Here is a 19,554-nt window from a genome sequence, read left to right on the forward strand (position 1 = left end):
GCACCATTTACTGAAAACTCTGTCTTTTCCTCCTTGTATATTCTTGCCCCCTTTGTTGTAGATCAATTGACCGTAGAAATGTGGGTTTGTTTCTGGGCTCTGAACTTCGTTCCAATGATCTGCGTGTCTTTTTTTGTGGCACTACCATGCTATTTTGAGTACTATCGCTTTGTAATACATCTTCAAATCTGGCATTGGGACACCTGCAGCTTTGCTATTCTTTCTCAACATTGCTTCAGTTATTCGGGATCATTTATAGTTGTAGACAAATTTGAGGATGATTTTTCTAGTTCTATAAAAAAAATACTGTTGGTATTTTGATAGGGATTGCATTGAACCTCAAGACTGCTTTGGGTAATATAGACATGTTAACGATATTTATTCCTTTATCCGTGTCTCACAGTTTTCAAAGTACAGATATTCTACCTCTGTGATTAAATTTCTCCCTAGGTATTGGGGCACCTGGGTGGCTCAGGTGGTTAAGCTTCCAACTCTTGATTTCACCTCAGATCACGACCTCACGGTTTGTGGGTTCAAGCCCCGCATCGGGCTCTGTGCTGACAGCATGGAGCCTGCTTTGGATTGTCTTTCCCCCTCTTTGTCAAAAATAAACATGTAAAAGAAGATTTCTTCTTAAGTATTTAATTCCTTTTGATGCGGTCGTAAATGGGATTGTTTTTTTATTCTTTATTTTTGAGAGAGACCTTGAGACAGAGTGCAAGTGGGGGAGAAACAGAGAGAGAGGGAGGCATAGAATCCGAAGTGGGATCCAGGCTTTGAGCTGTCAGCACAGAGCCCAACCCAGGGCTCGAATTCACAAACCATGAGGTCATGACCTGAGCCAGAGTTGGACACTCAACCGACTGAGCCCCCCAGGTGCCCCAAGTGGGACTGTTTTCTTAATTTCTCTTTCTGCTAGCTCATTAATGTATAGAAATGCAGCTATTTTATATCATGCTACTTTACTGAACTCATTTATTAGTCTGATGGGTTTTTGATGAAGTCTTTAGGATTTTCTGTATGTAATATCTTATCATCTATAAATAGTGACTGTTACTTCTTCCTTACCAATTTGGATGTTTTTTGTTTTTGTTTTCTTTTGTTTTTGTTTTTTTGTTTTTGATTTTTTTGTTTTTGTCTAATTGCTTTAGCTAGGACTCCTAATACTATGTTGAATTAAAGTGGTGAGGGAGTGGACATCCTTGCCTTATTCCTGATCTTAGAGGGAAAGTTTTTTGTTTTTTTTCTTTACCATTGAGTATGATGTTAGCTGTGGGTCTGTCACAGATGGCCTTTATTATATTGAGGTATGTTCCCTCTGCACCCGCTTTGTTAAGAGTTATCATGAACAGCTGTGTATTTTGCCAAACGCTTTTTCTGCATCTATTGAGATGATTGTGTGGTTTTTTTTATCCTTCGTTTTGCTAATGGGGCAAATCATCCAGCCTTGCATCCCTGGAATAAATTGAGGTGAATGATCCTTTTAATGTATTATTGAATTGTTTGTTGATAATTAATTGAGGATTTTTGCATCTCTGTTCAGCAAGGATATTGTTCTGTAATTGTCTTTTTTTTTTTTTTTTTTCTGGCTTTGGCATCAGGGTCATGCTGGCCTTGGTAGAATAAATTATGCTAGCTTGTTTAAAACAGTATTATTGTTTCAGTAACTGGGAATGATAAGGGATCGGGTCCCAGTTGTCCAGGTGGGATTCAGGAGCCCACAGTTTGTCAGGTGACTCTGTCTTTCCCATGATCCTTTGGTTCTGCTTTCTCCCGTGTAGCCGTCATTCTCAGACTCTTTCTGTAACAGCCCCACAAGCTACTTGTCCTGTCCTCATCCTTAAAAGAAGAAATAGGTGATGGTCTTTTCCTCAGAGCTCCAGAGAAAATAGTGAAAATTCTCACTGGCCTAACTTGTGTCCTGGGTCTATTCCTAAATCCGTCAGTGTGACAGCAAACACTGGTCCTCAACTTGGGGAGCTTCTGTCTTGGGCCTTCGTCCCGGGTAGGGAGAGGGAGAGAAGGGTGCAGGAATTGGGTCAGGTAAGAGTGGCTAGAAGCCCATCCTTAAATGAAAAGACCATTAGCCAGTCAGGAATAACAAGCCAACACCTGGATGTACCTCATTTACTGGGTATTAAAAATAGCGAAACTGTATCTTACTAACAATTTTACTTGATGTTTAATGTGAATGAAAAACAGGTTTTCTCAGCTCTCTTGTTTCAGTAGTACTGTGGTATTTAACAATTAGTGAGACCATATACAAATGTAAAAAAAATGGGGGTGGGGGTAAAAGCAGATGTGCTTGTCTTGTTCTGATCTTAGAGGAAAAGCTTTTAGCTTTTCACCATTGAGTATGATGTTAGCTGTGGGTTTGCCATATGTGGCCTTCACTACATTGAGGTATGTTCCCACTATACCTATTTTATTGAGAGTTTTTATCACAAACGGGGATACTGAATTTTGGCAAATGCTTTTTATGCATCTGTTGAGATGATCATGTGGTTTGTCTTCCTCTTTTTGTTAATGTGGTGTGTGACACTGATGGATTTGTGGGTATTGAACCATCCTTGCATCCATAGAATAATTCCCACTCGATCATGATGGATGATCCTTTTAACTTAGATTTGAATTCTGTTTATATTTGGATGATGATCTTTACATCTATTTTCATTAGGGATACTGGTCTATTTTTCTTTTCTTTTGCAGTGTCCTGATCTAGTTTAAGATTAGGGTAATGCTGACCTCATAGAATGTATTTGGAAGCATTCCTTATCAGTTTTTTGTAAGAGGGATTTACTGTTCTTTATGTGTTTGTTAGCATTTATCTGTGAAGCCATATGTTCCAGGACTTGTGTTTTTTGATGGTTTTTTGATCACTAAGTTTCATTACAGTAATCAGTGTGTTCAGATTTTAAGTGTCTTCCTGATTCACTCTTAGAAGATTGTATGTTTCTAAGAATTGATCCATTTCTTCTAGGTTACCCATTTTCTTGGCATGTAATTTTCCAGAGTAATTTCCCATAATCCTTTGTATTCTGGTGATGTCAGTTGTAAACTCTCTTTTCTGATTTCATTCATGAGTCCTCTCTTATTTCTTGGTTAGCCTAGCTAAGGTTTTACCAATCTTATCTTTTTCAGAGAACCAGCTCTTAGCTTCATTGATCTTTCCTATTCTGTTTTAGTCTGTATTTCTGATCCGTACTGTTTCCTTCCTTCTTCTAGCTTTGGGGTTTTTTTTTGTTTTTTTTTTTTTAATGTTTATTTTTGAGAGAGAGAGAGAGACAGACAGACACAGAATCCAAAGCAGGCTCCAGGCTCTGAGCTAACAGCTGTGGGGCTCGAACCCATGAGCTGTGAGAGCATGACCTGAGCTGAAGTCAGACATTTAACCAGCTGAGCCACCCAGGTATTCCTGTTTGTTCTAATTTCTTTAGGTATACGTTTAGATTTTTTATTTAAGACCTTTCTCATTTTTGAGATAGGCCTATATTGCTAAAAAGTTGACTCTTACAACTACTTTTACTGTATCTGAAAGATTTTGAACGGCAGTGTTTGCATTTTCATTTGTCTCCAGTTATTTTTTTTTTAATTTTCTCTTTATTTTTTAAAATTTTATTTTTAAGTAATCATTATTCCCAGGATCGGGCTCAGACTCACAATGCTGAGTTCAGCAGTCACGTGCTGTACCAACTAAGCCAGCCAGGTGCCCCTCTGGTTGTTTTTATAGTACTTCTCTGCTTTCTTGCTCTTTCCTTGTGATTGATGATTTTCTTTATGCTTCGGTTTCCTTATGCTTGGATTTCTCTTTGTGTGTATTTATTACAGGTTTTTGGTTTGTGACTATCATGAGATTGCTATATACTTAGGATGCTATATATGAAGCTGATGGTCACTTAAGTTCTAACACATTCTAAAACACTACATTTTTACTCCATGTTATGTTTATGTCCTATTTTACTTCAAGTGCCTTGTCTAATTTTTGTAGATATAATTTTACTACTTTTAATCTTTGTACTAGCTTTGTAAGTGATTGATCTGCTACCATTAAGTTTCCTTTTACCAGTGAAGTTTTTTCTTAATTTGCTTCTAGTTAGGGCCTTTTCTTTTCACTTAAGGAGTCCCTTTAATATTTCTTTTCAGACTGGTTTAGTGGTGATGCACTCCTCTAACTTTTCTTTGTGCAGGGCAACTCTTTTTCCTTCAATTCTGATCTCCTTGGGTTCATCTTGTTTAGGGCTCTTTATGCTTCCTGGAACCCGGAGGTCTGTTTCCTTTCCCAGGTTAGGGAAGTTTTCACGTCTTCTTTCTTGTAAATTTTCTACCCCTTTCTCATCTTCTGGGACCCCTATAATGCAAACATTAGTGTATTTGACGTCCCAGAGATTCCTTAACCTCTCCTCATTTTTTCAAATGTTTACTCTTCAGCTTGGGTGCTTTGCATTGCCTTGTCTACCAGCTCGCCGATCTGTTCTTGTGCATCCTCTAATCTGCTGTTGATTCCCTTTAGTATGTTTTTCATTAAGCCACTGTATTTGTCAGCTTTGACTGGTTCTTTTTTTGTATTTTCCCTTTGTGGAAGTTCTCACTGAGTTCATGTATTTTTAGGACTGTCATCCATTGAGCGTCTTTAGGACCATTACTTTGAACTCTTTATCAGGTAGATAGGTTATCTCCATTTTGTCTAACTCCTTACCTGGGGTTTGTCTTTTTCTTGCTTTTGGATCACATTCCTCCATCTCCTCACTTTGACCGTGTGTGTTACTATGTGTTAGGTCAGCTACATCTCCTGGCCTCGTGTACGAGGCGTTCTGTGGCATCCAGAAGCACAGTGCACCCTCCTGCTGTGGCTGGGCACAACTCCTCTGGATGCTACGGTGAGCGGAACTGCCTTTCAGCCCAGCTGTCTGCAAAGACTACCAGCGCCACTGCTGTGGGCACATGATCAGTAGGGCTTGTCCTTGGTGCCTCTGACTGAGAGGTCTGGCTGCAGTGTAGGTGCACTGGTTGGTGGGGCTAAGTGCCCCATCCCCGGGGGAAAAACTGCTATGGAGAGGTGCCGGTCCTGACCAGGGCTATCCATTGGGTGGGGTGAGTCCTCAGGGGAATGTCTGGGCAGGAAGAGTAGGGCTGGCAAGGTAGGTGCGGTGTCCGACTTGGTTCCTGCAAGCACTGGGCCAGCTAGAGTGAAGGAGAGCAAGGAGACCGGTGTCCAGAGCACCTTCAGATCCCTGCCCCTTACGTACACCTCCCAAATTAGTAACCCTTCGCATGTATCCCAGGCACTTTGCAACCTGCTGCTTCTCTGCTGTGTCCTGGGCTAAGAAATACAGCATGCTGACATTTTAAGGGAGGAGACACGATTTACTACAGCCCTCGAGCGCCCCCCCCCCCCCCACCAGAGTGAAGCCCCACCAGTTTTCAAAGCCTGACGTTCTGGTGGCCTGACTTCTCAGTGCAGGGTCCCAGGGCCAGGTATGCCCTCCTTGGTCGCCTCCCTCCTCAGGGAATAACTGCTCCTGTGGTCCCCTCCCACTGGGGGGTTGCCGCCACACTAGGGTGTCTTTCCCCATGCCTGCCTGCTGTGTTGGTCTCCACGAAGTGGAGGGGTTGTGCCAGTGCCTCCCGGGAGGGGAGCGTGCTCAGGATCGTCGTGTTGTGCCTTCCTCGTCCTCCTCCCTGCAGCCTTCTTTACAGGCAACACAAATAACATGTTAATGCAAAACAAACACTCAAACTATAGCAGAATCAATGTGGAAGAGATAAGATAATGAAAAAGGGACTCATCTGTTTTCCTTTCAGTGCCATCAAAAGAATTGAAAAGCAGTCCCTTTTAATAGATCCCTCATTCCACTTTTAGATTTCTGTTTTTCAGTTAATCCTCCTGTCTACCACTGATGACAAGTCAGAATCCTAAACTTTTATTTTTTAATGTTTGTTTATTTTGAGAGAGAGCATGAGCAGGGGAGTGGCAGAGAGGGAGAGAGAGAATCTCAAGCAGGCTCCACACTGTCAGCGCAGAGCCCAGTGCAGGGCTAAAAGTCAAAAACCGTGAGATCATGACCTGAGCTGAAATCAAGAGTCAGACACTTAACCGACTGAGCCACCCAGGCACCCCTAGAAGTTAGAATTCTAAAGTAACCCTTCCTATCCTTTGGTTAACCCAGTTAATGATATGTGCATATATAACTTGAGAAATAATATAGGACATTCTATTTCCTGCATATTGCTGATGGAATGGTTGGCCCATTAGCCCCCTCTTCTCAGTCTTGTTTTGTGGCAAACTACATTACAATACGTAGTGCCCTGAATTTTTCTATTACAAAGTATGCCTTTATAGCCCTTTAATCATCAGAGGTGACTAATCTAAAGACACATCAAGAAGTATACTTTAATTCTCCATTGGGAAGCGTATGTGGTGGTGTTACATAGCAAGGCATGTTATTTTGAGTGTTTATGCAATTGTCCTGTTGAAGACCAAACTGTGTACTTTTCCAATTTGTTACAGAGGTACATATGAATAAAGATAGTTCTGTTAGATATGGAGACCATGAATTTACGAGTGAAAAGTTAGGACAGTGCCAGTCTTAGGAAGAATACGCCAAGATGATCTGCATCTATTTTAGCTCCCCTTGGGTTCCAGGGTCCAGTTCACAGGGGGTTGCTCGTGTCTGTGAGTCAGAGTCCCTCCACAGAAGTCTCTGGGCCTCCGTCACCTGGGCCCGAACTTAGTATCCTTCTCTGCTGTTGGGTCTGCAAAGTGATCTCTACAGTGAATTACACAAAGGTGTTGGGGAAGTTGCAGTGACTAAGAAATCTGCAGCTTGTGGCTTATTGAATTGAGGCTTCGTAGTTGCCACTGATGTTACAAAGCCTGTCTTCTTCAAACTCTGCCCACGGCCTGGCAGACACTCCACAAGTATCTACTAAGTCAGGTGCCTGGTCTCTCGGGGGCTTCCAACGTCCAAAATACTCTGCCTGTAGTACAGAACATGGCAGCCCTTAATACTATACAGCAGGTCTCTTCCCCACAGATTAATGGCATTGGGGGACACCAGAGGGACACGTGCTGCTCAGGATCCTCACAGGCCAAAGAGCAAGTGGACAGGTGTCTAGGTATACCCACCATCGTGTGTGTTTCTGGGCCTGGGTGAAACAGGAAAAGTCCATACAAATTGCAGACACAAGCAAGGACAGGGAAAGGTTAAGGTTGGATGAAGACATGTTTCTTTTCTATTTTTATTTTTTAATTTTTTTTTTAATTTACATCATTAGTTAGCCTACAGTCCAACAATGATTTCAGGAGTAGATTCCTTAATGCCCCTTACCCATTTAGCCCATCCCCCCTCCAGTAACCCTCTGTGTGTTCTCCATATTTGTCTCTTATGCTTTGTCCCCCTCCCTGTTTTTATATTATTTTTGCTTCCCTTATGTTCACCTGTTCTGTGTCTTAAAGTCCTCATATGAGTGAAGTCATATGATATTTGTCTTTCTCTAATTTGGCTTAGCATAATATCCCCTGGGTCCATCCACATTCTTGCAAATGGCAAGATTTCATTCTTTTTGATTGCTGAGTAATACTCCATTGTGTGTGTATGTATATGTATATATGTATGTATATATACATGTAGGTATGTATATGTGTATATACATATACATACACCACATCATCTTTATCCATTCATCCATCGATGAACATTTGGGCTCTTTCCATACTTTGGCTGTTGTTGATAGTGCTGCTGTAAACATTGGGGCGCATGTTCCCCTTTCAAACAGCATACCTGTATCCCTTGGATAAATGCCTAGTAGTTCAGTTGCTGGGTCATAGGGTAGTTTTCTTTTCAATTTCTTTTGAGGAACCTCCATACTGTTTTCCAGAGTGGCTGCACCAGCTTGCATTCCCACCAGCAGTGCAAAAGAGATCCTCGCCAATATCTGTTGTTGCCTGAGTTGTTCATGTTAGCCATTCTGAGAGGTGTGAGGTGGTATTTCATCATGGTTTTGATCTGTATAACCCTGATGATGAGTGATGTGGAGCATTTTTTCATGTGTCAGTTGGCCATCTGGATGTCTTTGGAGAAGTGTCTATTCGTGTCTTTCACCCATTTCTTCACTGGATTGTTTTCTGGGTGTTGAGTTTGATAAGTTCTTTATAGATTTCAGATACTAACCCTTTATCTGATATGTCAGTTGCAAATATCTTCTCCCATTTCATTCAGTTGCCTTTTCGTTTGGCTGATTGTTTCCTTTGCTGTGCAGAAGCTTTTTATTTTGATGAGGTCCCAGTAGTTCATTTTTGCTTTATTTCCCTTGCCTCTGGAGACATGCTGAGTAAGAAGTTGCTGTGGCCAAGATCAAAGAGGTTTTTGCCTGCTTTCCCCTCGAGGATCTTGATGGCTTCCTGTCTTATATTGAGGTCTTTCATCCATTTTGAGGTTTTTTTTGTGTATGGTGTAAGAAAGTGGTCCAGGCTCATTCTTCTGCATGTCTCTGTCCAGTGTTCCCAGCACCACTTGCTGAAGAGACTGTCTTTATTCCATTGGATATTCTTTCCTGCTTTGTCAAAGATTAGTTGGCCATACGGTTGTGGGTCCGTTTCTGGGTTCTCTGTTCTGTTCCACTGACCTATGTGTCTGATTTTCTGCCTCCACCTTTCTCCATCATTTCCCAACGCCAGTATGTGAGGAAGTGTATATATCCTTATCACCCAAGAACTTTGTCTCTTACCTGTGCCTGCATTTCAGTAACAAGGTAACCAAAAAAAAGCGAAGAGGGTTAAGGGTCTCTTCTGATCTGCCCCTGAATCCATGCCCATGGGTCTGGAAAATGCATCTGTGAATCACAGATGAAAACGGGTGGAAGACTCACCCAGCCGCAGCCCCATGGCTTCCCCCAGGTCACCTTTTCAGAAAGATTTCAAAGACTGCCACCAGCAGTGCCTCCCAGCAGGTGTGTGAGGCTTCAGGAACAGCCTGCGTTGTCGGAGATGCCCGAGGCCAAGGCATTCGGTTGTGGGGGGGAGGGGGGGCTCACGTTTAGCCCCCGTCATTCCTGTTCCATGCATCAAGCAGAGCCGTGCAGGGTCACCACCCCAGGCAGGCAGCCAGTATCCGCCTTCCCGCGGAGGGCTGTAGGACTGAAGACCTGCTGTAGAGGACTTTGGTACATGTCTGCACGTATCTGCAGAGCAGGGGAAAGTAAGTGAAGACGGAGATTGTCAGCCATGAAAAGGGCACCTGGTAACTTCTCAACGCCCTCGAGTCCTTGCAGCTCCGAAGGGAGAAGGCTGATCTTCCCCACGTTGAGATGAAAAGTTGCTTTGTATGGCTCTCCGGCCAGTTTCATCTTACTGTTTGGTAGCCTGACTCCTGTCTCCCCTTTCTTTCTAGTTATCAGGGCAACCGTTTGCCAGCCGGATACTTTATCTTACCCCAGTTCGCAAGACTCCTTGTTCCTTCCTCGTCATCATTTCTGCTGCCCTGTGTTTTGCATGATGAATGTAGGGGATCTTGGAGGTAGAGTTCACATCAGAACATTTGGGTAAGGCCAGCAATTTTCCTTCTTCCAGAGGGAAGTTATCCTCAGACCCTGAAGCCACTGGGAAGTATCCATCCAAAAAGTTGTCTCCTTCTTCTCAGTTCCAGACAAAGAGGGGAAAGGGGGAAAGGAGTAACAGCAGAGAAGGCTTTGAGAACTAGGAGAAAGGAGCCTTGGGTTTCTTATTCATTCTTTATGGCTGTCCCAGTTCATCTTTTCATTAATTTCCTGATGTTCAGAGATACCAGTACTCCTTTTATTATTTTCAGTAAGGTTTTTCTAAAAATCCTTATAAACATACCAATTTCTCTACTTCATCTGAGCCTTTCTGTGGCCACTGCAAAGCAGGATTTTTATAAGCATGCTGATTCCAAACATGACAGAGTAAAAGAAGCCTTTCAAGAAAGACACCTGCTGGTCGGCCCCGGGTGTTGGTGAATCACCTGTGAACTCTGAGCCTGTATTACACGTTTTGCTCAGTAGTAATTCAGAATTTGCAGTAAGAGTTTCAAATTCTCCCTGGGAACCCAGTCGAACTGAGTCAAAAGGACACATTCTGCCAGACATTCAGGCTCTCTTATGTAATCACAGGTGGCCACAAATGTTCCAACAAATTCAGCATCACAAAGACTCACTTGAGGTGTACCGTCTTTATTGCCAAATTGTTGAAACAAACAAAAAAAAAAATCAAGGCCCAATGGAATATGCCAATTCATAAATATAGAATTAGCTATTTTTATTACAGAGAAAATGCATGCAGACATAGCCCATAAATGACTACAGACTGTAATGAGTCTTCTCTATTTATATGGAATTAAAGCTTCAGTTCTTAAACATCATCCTACTTTCTTTTGGTAAACATTCAACAGATAGTTCATTTGCCCTAGTAGCTACATTGTGCTTGCTCTGACGTCCTGTTTTGCATATATTTTTTAATCAGGCTTACTCTGTTTTTCTAATTCCTTATCAGAACCTCCTACAGTTGCCCTTTCTATTGTATCCAGCACCTATGATTAGTCACATCCTTCAACATGTCTCAGGAAGGTTACCTTAAGTTCAGTCTCCAGAAGCTCTCCTAGTCTGTACAAGTCCCATCTGCACTTGGGAACCACCGAGTAGTTCTCTGCTTGGGCTTTTAATAATTCTGGGGATGATTCTGGGCCTTGGGGGCTGGAAGGCACTTCCAAGACAACAGCCACCATTCCAGGGATTTCATGGTTAGCGTTCATTTCTTTGATCCAGTCAGGAGACGACCGGCTGAGAAAAGGGCCAGAGGCTGGGAGACCCACTGTTCACATCGGCACTTGGACTGCCTCTCGCTGCCCCCACGTGAGCTCTGATCTGGGTCAAGCATGAGAGCCAATTGCTAATTGCATTAAATATGATTTCACATTAGTGTGGGGTGTTACTATACCTGGAGATGGAACTACTATGTTTTAGGAAAAGCACGCCTTCAACTTTACCAAGTATTGCCAAATTGTTCTCCTGAATAGTTGTACCAATTTACACTCCCACCTGTAATGTATGAGTTCCTACTTTCACACATCCTTGGCAACATCTGGTGTTTGCAGACTTTATTTTTTCCAATCTGATGGGTGTGAAGTGGTGTCTCATTTTGGGCTTTAATTTGCATTTCTTCACTATTGAGCATCTTTTCATATGTTCGTTGGTCATTTGGGTTTCCTCTTCTGTGAATTCACTGTTCATATCTTTTGCCCTAAAAAAATGGTTATTCTCAACGTATAGGAATACTTTACATAATCTGAGTCCTAGCTTTTTTTTTTGGCTCTGTATGTTGCACATATCTTGTTCTAATCTATGGCCTGTTTATGCATATGCATTTTTGTTCATGCTTTTACATAAAAAGTCTTATGTACTCAAGTTCATCCGTCTTTTCCTTGATAACACACAGTTGTATGTCATCTTTAAGAAGTATTTCCCCATCCTAATGTCAGTGTATCCTGTAATTTCTTTCAAAGTTTTATAGTATTTTTCATATTTGAATCTTTGATCTACAGCTTATTTTTGTCTATGGTAAGAGCTAAAAAATACAATTTTATGGTTTCCATATAAACTCCCAGTTCTAGTGCCATTTGTTAAATGGTCCATCTTCAAATTAATTTCTTTTTTTAAATTTTTTTTTTTTCAACGTTTATTTATTTTTGGGACAGAGAGAGACAGAGCATGAACGGGGGAGGGGCAGAGAGAGAGGGAGACACAGAATCGGAAACAGGCTCCAGGCTCTGAGCCATCAGCCCAGAGCCTGACGCGGGGCTCGAACTCACGGACCGCGAGATCGTGACCTGGCTGAAGTCGGACGCTTAACCGACTGCGCCACCCAGGCGCCCCTTCAAATTAATTTCTAATGTCACTTATACACAAGTCTCACCTTCAGCTTGCTTTTCTGTTACATGTTTTTTTAATCTTTGCCCATATCAATATAACCTTGATTGGATATCACTAGTTTTATGCTACATATTGATCGTTATATTCTTGGCCTTTTTCTTCTCCCATAGCAATTTTAGGATGAGCTTCTCAAGTTCCCTAAAAATCCTATGGAGGGCTTTTATTGGAATTTCAGTGAGCTTGCAGATTCATTTGAGAATTGTTGTCTACATAAAGTGAGTCTTGCCATCCATGAAAATGGTATATTGTTCCTTTCATTCATGTCTTCCCTTTGTTTTTAACATTTATTTTTGAGAGAGACAGAGCTTGAGCAGGGGAGGGGCAGAGAGAGAGGGAGACACAGAATCTGAAGCAGGCTCCTAGCTGTCAGCACAGAGCCTGACACGGGGCTTGAACTCAAGAAACTTGAGATCATCCCCTGAGCCCATGTCCGACACTTAACCGACCGAGCCACCCTGGCGCCCCCAGGTCTTGTCTTATGCCTTCATTATAGGCTTTCTCTTTTTGTTTTCTCTAGAAAACTCTTGCCTCTCTTTTTCCTCCTTAGACTTTAGTTTTTGTTACTTTTACAAATGGGATTTTTGTTAATTAAAACTTTAAATTGGCTTGCTACTGTATAACAGTACAAATTTTTTAACTACAACCTTGTATCTTGTATCTTCAGTGTAATAACATGTTGTAAAAGAATATTGTCTGTAGGATACAGCCCTGTCTGTGGAAATCTGTTCGGTGGCATAGTACATAGCCAATTTTATAAATCTTCCACATGGTCTTGAAAAGATTTTTCTCTTATTCTCTGCAGGGTCTTGTGCATGTCCATGAGATCAAGCTTGTCATGGATCCAGTCATCTATATTCTTACTAAATGTTTTCTGCTTCATCGTTCAATTACTGTTTTTTCTTCTAGTAATCCGTTCATCATTTCCATTACTCAGTTCACAATTAGGATAGCTTCCTATCCTAAATTCGTTTTTACTATTCGTTTTTGTGAATTCATTTTTACTATTGTTTAATAACTTTTTTATCCCTCTGTTTTCATACATTAAAAGAGCTTTCCAAGTTTTCTTTAGTTTATGGTACAACTAAAAAAGCAGACAAGGATGTCCTTAGCTACAACTAACAGAAAACTTGACTACAGTTTCTTAAAATGGCGGAAGTATTTTTTGTGAAATAACAAGGTCCGAGAGATAGGTGCATGTCTTTCTGCTCAGAAACCAGGCTTTCTTTATGTCCTTATGCATCATTCACAGTGTGGTCCCCTCCCGCCTTGGGCCGGTCGGATGGCAACGGGGGTTGTGGGACAAGGAGAGGACAACAACCTTTACCATCAGGATTGCGGGGCCTGATACCCCTTGAAGCATCTGGAGAATCTCTGTTCTGTGACTGTAAATGATTTGTTGTTGCCACACATTTTGTGAACATTCTTTAATTAGGAGATAGAATCTTCTATTTCTGCAGTAAAATGTGACCATTTCCCTTCCCAAGTGAAGTCACCAGGGAGCAAGTGCTCATGTAGAGGCAGAAGCAGTAAAATGCACAAGCTTCACTAAACCAGGTGTCATTCGGGACTAGCAAAGTACAACACACTTAGATTTCAAAGCATTAATACAAAATAAAAATACGGTCAGTTTTTAGCGAGTGTTTGCATTTAGGAACGGTATATATAGTCTCTTAAGAGATGATCCCATTCTTTCCTATAGCTTTTCAAAAGACTGATTTGAGTATTTTCTATGAAACTCAACATCACTTTGTCCTTTGCTGGGGCATCGGCAGGACCGTCGCGTAGCCCTTCTTACCTAGGAAATAGGACCTCAGACTCCCCCTTCCTGTATCCCTTTCTCTGAAACTTTACTGCCTCTGATTCTGCCCCTAACCTTGCCACAGCCCGGTTTTTGGAACATGGAATGTTAACACTGCAGTTTGCATCTCCAGCCTTCGGTATCTACAGAGCAGGTCGGTCTATCTCTGTTTTATCCTTAAAAGGATGATATAGATGGTTCTAGTACTTCCTCGGAGGAGTCTACGAGAATATATTAATACACCTAATGTTCAGTTTGTGCTAAAAATGAACAGAGCATTTACTTACCTTACTTGATTCACCCCCTCCTTAGCACCGAGAAGTAAAGAATATTTGTCTCCATTATGGAGCTCAAGCTGCAAAAAAAACAAAAAAACAAAACAATCATTACATTCAAAGTTTTAAAAACTGTATCAATGTTATTTTTGAATTATTAGATTAAAATGCACAGGCAGAGCCTGGTGCTAGATAAATATTTATTGAGTGACTGCACTTTTATTTGAGCATTTTCTTTTAGGCACTAAGACTGCTTAATCCAATTTTGAATGCCCTTTTGTCATCATTAAGCCTTGTCGGGCACAATAGTGTTAAACAGAAACCAGGTGTCTTTTCATTGAAGAACACGGGAAGTGTCTCTTGTAGGAGATTAAGCATTGTAAGCGTGATTTTCCGTTTATAGATATTATTCTGTGTGGCTTCTTTTTACATTTGACTGAAATTCTTGCTGTGGTGGTGAAGTCTTCCCTTTTTCCTGTCCTGATTTAAAAGAGCTTGTAACTTTCAGACTAGTTGACCTTTACAACTGACATTTAAAAACTTTTTTTTTATTCTCCACCAATTAATCTCAATTTTCCAATTTCTTTCTCACAGATTTTCAGCTTTTCAGTTTACCTGAATGTTTCTCTGAGCTATACAACTCCATCTTAAATTCGAAATGCATTACTCTTGTCATTAGGGGATCATTTCTGTTTACAAATTTGAATGAAGTTGTAACTTTAGATTTTGTTTTGTCTTAACGTGTTCTCAAATAATGTTTCAGCCATGGAAACAAAGAAGTCTTTTCCTGCCGGGGAATAAAATTGGCAGTGGATTGGTTTTTGGAAAGAGGCCACAAAGATATTACAGTTTTTGTTCCCGCTTGGAGGAAAGAGCAATCCCGACCTGATGCTCTTATCACAGGTAAGCCCCGTCAGCTGTTGGCTTGCAGCTTCCATACACACCTGTGCAGGTGTCGGGCACTATCAGGTGTTTCACTGAGACGCTCATCTGTTTCTGTTTAGTCAGCGCGTGTGACGGCCACTCTCTCTTGGGTGACGCCTCAGAGTCGCTGGTGAGTTTGCAAGCTATCTGATTATGTTAAGAAAACAGCAATCCTTGCTCCATAGCCAGTTATCTGGGCTTGGCGTTTCGTTTTTAACTTGGAAGCCTTTTACTTCAAATTTTGTGAAATTTTGACCTTCAAAATTCTGGCTTTGCCACAAACTTCCAGCCATTGACCGGGAGCATCAAGCTGAACGAACATCTTTGGACCTCCGTTTTCTCACCTGCTGTATGAAATGAGTGCCTGGTCGAAACAGACCCGTAACACCCTGGAGGTATGCTCTCTGGGGTCAAGTAGAAGGAAACGACTTGATCTCAATCAAGTATCTGTTATTTCGCACTGTTTTGTAATTTGTAAATGTGTGAGTTTCAGGCAAAAACTGTCAATGATTCTCTGTCCACGTACAACCCTTCTTGCCCCTCTCTTCACCTCCAACATGAACAAAATCTAAAGAGCCTGTGTGAAGAAAACGACGTTTTCAAATCAAAAACAAACGGAGAGACCACATACCTGAAGGGAAGATTAAAGACTCTAATTTTATCTGTAATCATGAAACCATTATTAAGCTAGCCTAAGAACAGATAGACAAGATATGGAGGAGTCCAGAGCTGTGGAATTAGACCCTGCTCTGTATAAACTGTCACGGGGAGAAGGTGGCATAAATTCAACCAGGGGCACCAAGACACTGGATAACTCTTGGGGAAAATACACATATTTAGATCCTTCTCTTATAACATGTGACAGTAAACTCCAGACAGTTGAAGAATTTTCACAACACAATCGTCTCCCAGTGGCTGGGAAGACCTTTCTAAATGTAACATTTTTAGAAGACATTAGGAAGGAAATGACACGTACTTGCATTAAAATTTAAACTTGCGTGTTTTGGGAAATCTTCTGAGGCAAATAAGAAAAGTCACCGTGTTTAAGGGGGAAAAAGTACAACAAATAAAGAACTTCTGTCCTTAACACATCAAGAGCTCACACACATTGGTAAAATCAATGCAGAGCCCTCCCAGAAATGGTAATGTGGTGGGAACAGTCTGCTCACAAAAGAATTCAAGTGCCCCGTAAGAGGAAAAAGTTCAACCACATTCGTCGTTAAAGAAGTGCAACCTCGGGGCGCCTGGGTGGCTCAGTCGGTTCAGCGTCCAACTTCAGCTCAGGTCACGATCTCTCCGTCCGGGAGTTCGAGCCCCGCGTTGGGCTCCGGGCTGACAGCCCAGAGTCTGGAGCCTGCTTCGGATTCTGTGTCTCCCTCTCTCTCTGCCCCTCCCCCATTCATGCTCTGTCTCTGTCTCAAAAATAAATAAACGTTAAAAAAAATAATAAAAAATAAAAAAAAAAGAAGTGCAACCTCAAACGACTCTTATTTTTCAGCCAGCCAATTGGCAGAGATTGAAACGCTGGTCAGACTCAGTGCCCGACCGGAGCTGTTCCCTCACTGCTGTGGAAACGGAATTTGTGACAACTTTTCTAAAGAGCAGTTTGGTCTTCAAATATTAATACTCTCGGATGTACTATTTCCCCTTCCAGGAATAAGTCCACAGAAGATAAGCAGAGTTCCAGGCAAAGATTTACAACCACAAAGTTACTTGTAGTAGAAAAAAAATAGAAATAAACCCTACCTTCGTTAGAACGGTTCAGGGAGTCAGAGTATGCGAGTATTTGGGCAGAACTTCTAACGCTCCGAGGAAATGGTCTTTTACGTGAAAGGATTTATTACTGTGTGCGTGTACATATGCACGTATACACATGCACGTGTGTACGTAGATCACCGATGGAGAGGACACAATACGCAGAAAACGACTAGCCGAAGTGTTCACGGTAATTGACTCTGCGTCATGACTTCGTGAGGTTTTGTTTCTCCCCGCTTCTTAGGATTTCCCTTTACCCTTCCTCATTTTGCTCAAGGAACTTGTAACACTTCAGTGATTGGGGGAAAGCTAAATGGAAAAAGAAAGCATATTGAAACATGTCAATGCCTGGAAAGCTTGAGCACGAAAGGAACATGAGCCCAAGAAGAAGGGGGAACGACCACAGGGGGGCGGAGAGTGGCTGGGTTGAGGAGGCCAGCCTGCCAAGCCTCCGGAACACCTCAGGCCGCGGCTGACGTTGTAAAACGCACGCAACTACAGCGGACCCTTGACCGGCACGGTTTGAGCTGCGCCGGTCCACTCCGAAGCCGACCTTTTACAGTACGGTCTTGTAATTCTCACGGGACCGTCTTCACTGTGGCTTACTTGAAGAATACAGTGTATGATACACACAACAAAGAAAATGCGTGTCGACCGGCCTACAGTAGTCATGTTTGAGGGAGTCCGAGGTTACGTGGATTGTCGACCGCGTCTGGGGTCAGCAAGTACCCTAAGTCCTGTGCTGTTCAGGGGTCGCTTAAAGGTCGTTAGGGGTTTTCTCCCTCAGGGACATCGTTCTAAAACCTGTAACCAGGTCATACCTGGTCAACAGTCCGTTATTTTTTCACTGTCTTAAAAACATGACAAATCTTGCAAGTTGTCACCTAAAGATTCAGACTAGTGTGTCTGCCAGCCTTCCGGCAAGTTAACACTTACTTCCCAGGCACCAAGCTATGTATCAGGGACTGTGTGAGGAATCTGAGAGCCACTTAAACCTACTAACCATACTGCACCCGTATTTATTTAAGGTCGGATTTCTTTTCCTAATCAGTGTCCTTGTTACCTCATTAGCTATTACAGAAAAAGGAGATTAAGCAAGATGACCGTTAGGCCACCACACTGGTTTCTTCAGTCGCTTCGTGGCATACCACGTATGAGGAAACACTCCCACAGATCAAGTACCATGGGTTATTCATGAACACAGGAACCTGGAGGACCCCAGAATATGCATCTCTAGAGTGATTCATGTCTTCATTCTGCAGACACTTACGGAGTATCTGCTACCGTGCCGAAGGCCGTGGCCATAAACGTTCTGAGGGCAGGCACCACGTCTCTTGTATCAGGGAAGCACAAATAATTGGAGTAGGATAAATCCTATAGTTGAGACCAGGCTTCTGATTTTGTATTGGTTTTCTGCGATTTTTATCTCAAATTAAGTTGAAGAACGGTGTTTATTGAGAACTCGCCAGGCACTGTGCTGAGTGCTTTGCCACATGACAACTCACTGACTCACTGACTTCTCCCACCCGACCGACTGCCTCTCCGGCTCAATAAGATATGACTGCCGGATACAGAAGGTGCCAGAACCTGAGATTTACCCATGATTCGCTGATGAGAACACCCCCGTTTCCACCACTTCTGTTCTGCCGCTTTTCTACACCAACGTTCTGGTCTCGGTGATCTCATGTCAGGAACGTCATTGAAATCCGTATGCCAGCGTCAGAGCCAGCAGACCCCTAATGGCTCTTGTGTTCCCTCCTCCCGGGTCCCCTGCTCATCCTTCTGTTGTGGCAATTCCAGCCTTTGCTTACTTGGTTTGCATGTTCCTCCAGTGACTGATGGCTTCCCGAAGAGAGGTCCTTCTTAATGCTGGTGGCGGTTGACGCTTCACATACATAGCATGGTATCATAGCACAGCCGTCATCAGTCGCTGGAGAGAGCGATTTTTTTTTTAAATTAGCCATTCCAGTTAATAAACATGGAGAAGTAGCCTTAAAAAAAAAAAAGTCATGACCTCATGACTCTGTGCCAGTACAAACAATGGTGGGAAGGCACGAAGTGTGAGAGCAAAAGTAGAAAGAAGGGATGGTTGGGGGAGAATCTTTATCACGAATCACAATATGAACTCTGGCACCTTTTAAAAAAAAAAAACCACTATACGGGTCCATTACAAAGGGCCGTAAGAATGTTCCAACACAAGACGTTGGGAGCTTTCCTCTACCTGTTCTTTTTCTATGGCAGCTCTCCCCTAAAATCCTTTTTTTTTTTTATGTTTATTTTTGAGAGGAGAGAGAGAGAAACAGTGCCAGCTGGGGAGGGGCAGAGAGAGAAAGAGGGAGACACAGAATCTGAAGCAGGCTCCAGCTCAGAGCCTGACATGGAGCTCAAACTCACGAACCGTGAGATCATGACCTGAGCCGAAGTCCGTCACTTAACTGACTGAGCACCCCTCCCCTGGAATCACTTCTGATCTCTTCTCATTCTGTCCAGCCCCTGTCAGGCTGTCGTCATTTGTTGCCACACATTTCACAGGAAAAGACGCGAGACATGTAGTGGCCACGTCTGTAACCACAGCTCTGACTCCTGCCTCCTCTGTGAGCCTTCTGCCTGAGACCCTCCCCCTTGCTGCCTCTGCTACTTCTAAAGCTTCTCAGACTGTCCCACTTAGTCCCACTGCTTAGAAGACAAAACTACAAACCAACAGACTTGTGGGGGGCAGGGCTAGGCTGGGGGGGGACTCGGTTGCAGAGCTGCTTTGTCAGAATAGCGGGCAGCACGAGTGTGAGAGAAGCCAAGTGCCTGCCACAGCCCGGGGCCCCAGCTCTCCAGCAAAACCTTCTGTAGTAGCAGACAGCCCAG

The 19,554-nt window shown here is 42.7% G+C and overlaps 1 protein-coding gene across 2 annotated transcripts in view; it reads left to right on the forward strand.

The window, feature by feature from the left end:
• The window catches only part of ZC3H12C (zinc finger CCCH-type containing 12C), a 92,951-nt gene that overhangs the window by 62,632 nt on the left and 10,765 nt on the right, over positions 1 to 19,554 (forward strand). For both annotated transcript variants that reach the window (XM_030331865.1, XM_030331863.1), the window contains exon 3: positions 14,780 to 14,919. In XM_030331865.1, coding sequence (XP_030187725.1) covers positions 14,780 to 14,919 — 140 coding nt within the window. The remainder of the gene's footprint in view (positions 1 to 14,779; positions 14,920 to 19,554) is intronic.

The sequence above is a fragment of the Lynx canadensis genome, chromosome D1 (genome assembly GCF_007474595.2).
Source record: "Lynx canadensis isolate LIC74 chromosome D1, mLynCan4.pri.v2, whole genome shotgun sequence".
In the NCBI taxonomy this organism is placed as follows: Eukaryota; Metazoa; Chordata; class Mammalia; order Carnivora; family Felidae; genus Lynx; species Lynx canadensis.